Source organism: Trachymyrmex septentrionalis, unplaced genomic scaffold, assembly GCF_001594115.1.
Source record: "Trachymyrmex septentrionalis isolate Tsep2-gDNA-1 unplaced genomic scaffold, Tsep1.0 scaffold7, whole genome shotgun sequence".
NCBI lineage: Eukaryota > Metazoa > Arthropoda > Insecta > Hymenoptera > Formicidae > Trachymyrmex > Trachymyrmex septentrionalis.
In genome coordinates, this window is record NW_017305884.1 from 2,612,663 (window position 1) to 2,619,033 (window position 6,371).

General features: G+C 38.1%; 2 protein-coding genes across 4 annotated transcripts in view; one reads left to right on the top strand and one right to left on the bottom strand.

The window, feature by feature from the left end:
• LOC108753558 (cilia- and flagella-associated protein 52) overlaps nucleotides 1-6,371 on the top strand; it is a 29,609-nt gene that overhangs the window by 6,773 nt on the left and 16,465 nt on the right. The gene's annotated exons all lie outside the window — the stretch shown is intronic.
• The window catches only part of LOC108753559 (putative inorganic phosphate cotransporter), a 17,484-nt gene that overhangs the window by 1,786 nt on the left and 9,327 nt on the right, over nucleotides 1-6,371 (bottom strand). The window contains exons 1-3 of one of the 3 annotated variants that reach the window (XM_018495231.1): nucleotides 2,648-2,695; nucleotides 1,326-1,546; nucleotides 1-888 (exon numbers count right to left, since the gene is read on the bottom strand). In XM_018495231.1, the coding sequence (XP_018350733.1) occupies nucleotides 1-888; nucleotides 1,326-1,511 (1,074 nt within the window). In that variant the 5' untranslated portion in view covers nucleotides 1,512-1,546; nucleotides 2,648-2,695. Of the gene's footprint in view, nucleotides 889-1,325; nucleotides 1,584-2,647; nucleotides 2,696-6,371 lie in introns of those variants that run through there. The other 2 variants (XM_018495230.1, XM_018495229.1) reach the window with 2 other exon arrangements.

Consider the following 6,371-nt stretch of genomic DNA (forward strand, 5'->3'; position numbering starts at 1 on the left):
TAGAGCCATGCCAATGGTGAACATGGCTACCACCAGCGTTCGATCACATGAGGAGTAGGAGGCGGCGATAATAAAGATTCCCGGGCCTATGGAGGCGATTGTGGTACCGAGTTTCCGCACGTTGGTGCGCGACATGATGCCCTTGGTGATCATCCAGTCGGCTAGCCAGGATGATCCTATGCTACAGAACCACATGATGAGGTATGGCAACGCAGAGACCAGGCCGTTGCTCTTGATGGAGTAGTTAAGCACGCTACTCATGTACTTGGGCAGATCGGTGACCAAGGTGAAGAAACCCCAGTCATGGCCAACCTGGGCGGCGATCAGGGCCCAGAGAGGCGCCGAGCGCAACATGTGCCGCCAGGGCACGGGCGGAGGTTTTGTATGAGTGTGCTCGTTCATACGTTCGTGTAGAAACTTGACCTCGCGCTCGGAGATGAATGGGTGTTCATACGGGTTGCTGTAGCAAATTAGCACGAACACAACAAACCATAGCACGCCAATGCTGCCGAACACGTAGAAGACCGCGGGCCACTCGTACTGGTGCAGGATCAGGCCAGATACCAGGTTGGCGAACACTGTACCGAGCTGGGCGCCAGCGAATACCAGCGAACCGATTATCGATCTCTCCTCCGGCGGCGTCCACTGCGCCAGCAAAGCGTTCAACGCTGGAAAGGTCGTGCCTTCGCCGAGACCCATGAGAACCCGCAGCACGATCAGACCAACCGCATCGCCCCATTGAACCACTAACGGTGTCAACAAGGTGAATATTGCTGTCGAGAGGATGCCAAGACCGAGGGTGTATTTGCCGCCGAATCTCTCAGATAGTATTCCGCCCGGGATGTGCGTGAGGATGTAGCCCCAAAAGAAGGACGAGAGGATAAGACCCTGAAGCAAGAGAAAGATATGGAAATAAAGATACAAAAATAAATAAAGAAGAGCAAAGCGCAAGGATAAAAATAATATTATAATAAATAATTTAGGACAAGAACATACTCATATAACACAGAACATCATAAAACCGTCCAGAGGAAAACCTACGTTTTTCCCTCTAAAGAATAAAATGTACTGTGTGGGAATAGACAAAGTATCTGTTGTATCTGTGTCGAGACTGATTGTTGTATATTTAATTGTTTATGGGAAATTATGGAATTAAAATTGTATCGTACTCATGATACGTGATTGTATACATTGGACGAAAAACAACACAAAAATCGATCGACACTTCGTCTATCATGATGCTCTTACCCTGAAAGTAAAGAGGTAAAACATGGAAGCACACTTTGATGTCATTAATTTATGATTTTGGGTAAAATATCTTTTACCTGCGTACGTTCATCCCAATCGTATTTCCCTTCCGTCGACATTGTTACAGATTCTTTCTCATTAACATCATAGTTACAAATATTTTGGTCTGTAGAATTATGTTTGATTGAAACCGCCATTTCCGTAATAGTGATCGAAAGGCAGACTCTCATCGTATAGGCATTCAGGATTGCCAAAAACCCCATGAAAGCGAATATCCATCGTTGCGACAGTCGGCCGCCTGCAATTTTTATAAATTCTACGTCATTGATATTCATTTCTACTGTTCTAATTGATTTACTTTCTTTTTATTTTTTTCTAGTTTTTCTAACAAGGGAACCATTGGAGCCGTCCCTCACCGATTTTGATGGGCTTTGGATATGTTGTAGAATATAAAAAAATATTAGATCCATATTTTTTTTATCTACATATCTCAAGGTTTAGGGGGTGAAACACCTCCTCGGAAAATATGGATTTTATCATTTTTAGCAAATATCTTTGATATTAAAAAAAAGTGAATATACCATTATATAGAGCACAAAATACCATAAAACTTTTGTATTAAACATTTTTTTATATATCGCATCGTTTCGAAGATATTTGCTAAAAAACGATAAAATCTATATTTTTCGAGGGGGTGTTTTACCCCCTAAATCTTGAGATACGCTGATAAAAAAAATATGGGTCTAATATTTTTTTATACTCTACAATATATCCAAAGCCCATCAAAATCGATAAAGGACGGTTTCCTTGTAAGCAATTCCCGTGTAAGCATTTCCTTGTTAAAAAATAATAAAGAGGAAATTGAACCGAAGTTCAAATTAAAAGTTTAACCGAAGTTTAAAGTTAATCTACTTCGGTAGAAACAAACGTAATTTCGTAATTTCGAAAATTTAACCGATTAATTTTATCATATGATTAAGGCAAGCACTAATCACGTACAAAATTGCGTTGCTTATAATTTTAAACGTGCAGTTGCACAAGAGTCTATATATAAAGATAATGAAAAATATTACAGTTAAAAGTTACTTAAAATTTTTTTAAATAAAAATTTCTATATTTGTTTTAATATTGTTTACAAATATAATTAGGATTCAATGCAGGATTATGTTTAAGGATGCATCCAGTTATCATTTTATTCTTGTTTATTTCTTATCGAAAAAATAAGAATAAAACGACATCTGAGGGCATCCGGATGACGATTCTAAACGCAACCTGCCAGCTTGTATCGAGGAGATCTTAAAAGTATTATGAGTTAATCTATTCGCGCATACAGAAGTTATTTATGCATTTTCCACGACAATTTACCCTCTTTAATGGACTTAGACCATTCTCGCCTTACCGTATACTTATCTTGACTTTGTTATCCGATTAGTTGTCGTTTGTTTCACCGTATGTTATCACTGGTATGTCTTTTTCTTTTACAACTTTTTTGTAGGAATAAATTGCTCGCTCAACGAAGTTTGACGAACAGAACGTCATTTTACTAAGGAACCAAAAGTTAAAACGACGATTTTTCTTTTATGAAATTTGACTGTTTATTACGAATACAAAACAAAGTCATTTTGATTTTTTGTTGTGTATTCCTTGTTTTGCTATTCTACTAATCGCTCAGCTAGTGACTCAGGTAAAACGTTGCGATAACGACAATTCACAAAACGAAATTCCGAGGAATATACTTCGACTTTAATAAACAAAAATATATAAGTTTTTTGTATTGTTTTTTAATTTAATTATTATGCTGATAAAAATAATATATTTTGCGAAAGAAACGTGATTTTTCTGACATGGACAATGCGAGGACGATGGGACTTTTTCATAAACGACAGTCGTCGTTCAACCTTCGCGCGGTAGTTTTCATCGATTTGGTGAATGGACCTTCGGCCACGCGTTTTCTATTCCGCGGCTGTCCGCCCGCGTGCGATCACGTACGCACGCACGTATACACGCACGTGTCCCGACAATGCAATGACTGAATGACATACGCATCTCATTGAGAAAGTATGTTCTCGGTGAATGCACGCTGCGACTCGATTGTGTCGCAACAGAGAGGAACGGAAGCGTTTTCCGGTCAACGTTTCAGTCTTCCGTCTCTCTTCGAGAATTTTACAAGGATTACAATAAAGCGACGTCTCTTTTTCTGAATAGAATACGAAATCAAGATGATATCAAATAGCAGACAATAAAAAAAAATAGATCATAAGAATATTATTGATCAACATACACTTTTTATGATGATTTTATGGTGAATTCTTGACAAGGATTTTTAAGTTATTTTTTAATTAAAAACTATCAAAGATATACCATCATGATCAATTTTTGTTAAAATGATGATTGCTTGATGTCACTTTGATCTTGTTATTTTGTGTTTGACTTTGGTTCTACCTGGGTTATGCTTACAGTAATCAGACTAAAGATTGAAAGTGAGATTGGTCAGATTCAATCTCAATCTCAATTTTTGTTCTGATACGAAAAAACCCGCGAGAGTCCCAAGCACAAAAACAAGTTACGATAACATCAAAATGACTAAGTTAAAATAAATCATTACCGATTGAAAGGTAACTTTTAGTAATCATTTAGATATCATTTTATTATGATGATACTTGTGTTCTGTTTGGGAATTCCGATTTCGCGATCGAAACCTATTTTCCTCGCTTGACCTTTGCCTATCATAGTGATGGCAGCTTGACGATCATCACTCGTCCAGCTGATTGTTATTTTTTCCTCGTACGCGGCTTCGAACTTTCCTCGTCGGTGCCTTCGAAGGCACATCATTCAGGATACACACATCGCGACAGCAAACGGGTAAAAATTCTACCTGGATCCCGTTAGCTATGTTATTTACATAGAGAATGATTGACGTGATAGAACGCTTTTTTTTTTCGAGGTAGAAGTGAGATCGCGGGACTTAGCTACTTGTATTTCTAACAAATTGCGTACATCATTTGCAATGTACGTCTCAAGAAAATACGGGCCATTATATTATTGAAAATGCTGATGATAAGCCATTACCTATTAATCTTTAAGTCTTAAGTCATAAGAAATTGATTGCTCATTCGATTATTCTTCCACATTCAATTGTGACTAGTCAGTTTCTTACGATTTAAGACAAAAGGCCGGTATATACTCCGTTCTTATTTTAAAACTGGCTTAAGTAATGTTAAAAATATCTTAACGCTAATAATATCTTAATGCTAATAATATCTTAAGACTGTACTTAAGACAATCTCAAATATAAGAATCAACGTCTCATATTTAAGCTCTTATATTTAAGTCCGTCTTAAGATATCATAAGAGTCAATCACACACGTATTATAATCTTAAGACATTACTTAAGACCGTCTCGAAATAAGAATCCACTACGAATACCTGCCTCAAAGCTTAATAACAGCTTATTGTAGAAAGCTTCTGATACTTTCTTAAAGCTCCACTCAAAATCGATTAAAAACGATGCCTCATCTGTAAGTACATCTCTTTACACATTGCTTTTCGAATATTCCCTTCGTTTATCTATTTCGCGCTTATCTCCACATTGCCATGCAATGTTCGATCAGTCGACCATATTCTAATTATATTATTGTTGATAATCTCTTGCTATAAGCGAAGTAATCCTTGCGATAATAGATTTGTAATTTGCGGTCGATAATACTTTTATCATATAAAAATAGCAAAACCGAGCAACGCGAAACTAAGCAAAGGGTAACGAAGGGAAAGGCTATTCGCTTATAATTATCAAATAAGTGAAAATTCCAAGTATTCGCGATTGGCGCCATATTCCGTTCGTTATCTGATTACTCCTACTGACTGAACTCCTGAACTTTCCTCGTGGTAGAATCGCGAATGCACGGGGAAAACCGCACGAGTGTCTCTCGCCTTGGAAAAAGGCGGTCGGCGGAAATATACCGCGAAAATCTCGTCATCACAGAAAATCTTGACGTATATCTTGCGAAAATCGTCAGACTGTCGGTTTGATCGACAGTTACAAGTTATTACGCGGAACGGGAGAGAGAGGCTTACTTTCGCGGAAGACGGTGACCCAGTGGCCTCTCTCGATGGCAATCGGGAACAGGAAAAATTCCTGTAGTCGGGGGGAAGTTTGCCTTCACCCGAAGGCGGAAAAGAAAGGAAAAGGGAGAAAAAAAGGAGTGGTGCGCTCGCGCATTCTCATTCGATCCGTAATCAGGAGATCATTGCGACACGTTCGAGATAGTGAATCTATGTTTACTTCGCATTATGAACAACAAAGTTAGACGCATTCGCCGATTATTGATATTAAATATTACTTATATAATTGGTTTTGTGCCGTGTACACAACACACGTTCTCGATTGACGCAATTGTAGCGCAATCTGGTCATCGCGCTATCGTTTTCTCAGATACGCGCGCACCTCGAATCGCTTCCTCTTTCCCTCCCCCCCCCTCCCCTCTTTTTTTCATCGATATCCCGTTGTTTCTTTTTCGTTATTCCCGCCACGTTCACTCGTGCACGTGCGTGAAAGGGGAGAAACTCGATCGAACGAGCCCGATATAGACAGAGCACACCGAAGCGGAACAAGTCACGATAACGTCAAAATGACATTAAAATGAATCGGAAATGATTGAGAAGTGACTTTTAATGATCATTTTGAAGTCACTTTGACATTATAATGACAATTATTGTTCTGCTTGGTAGCGAGAGACTTTATCTTAGGTCTGTTTTCTGTGACGAGAGTTTTAGAAGAGTCTAGTGTGCAGGAAAACAGACCACTTATTAAACTTCCCGAAAGGAACACATAAAAGTAAAGAAAAAAAGTCAAAATGACTTCATTTTGACTCTTAACGTTAATAAACAGTCAAATTTTGTAACAAAAAATCATCAGTACGAATTTGGATCGATGAGAATAAATCTGATTAAAAAAATTATCATTTTGACTTTCATGACGTTAAAATGAAGTCATTTCTCTCGGTGTGTTTCTTGAGTTACTATTACAGAACTTACAAGATACGTACTTAACTCTTGATATTGATGACTTAACTACATACTATATGTGTATCGAGACAAGATAAATTGATTTAGTCATCGATTTT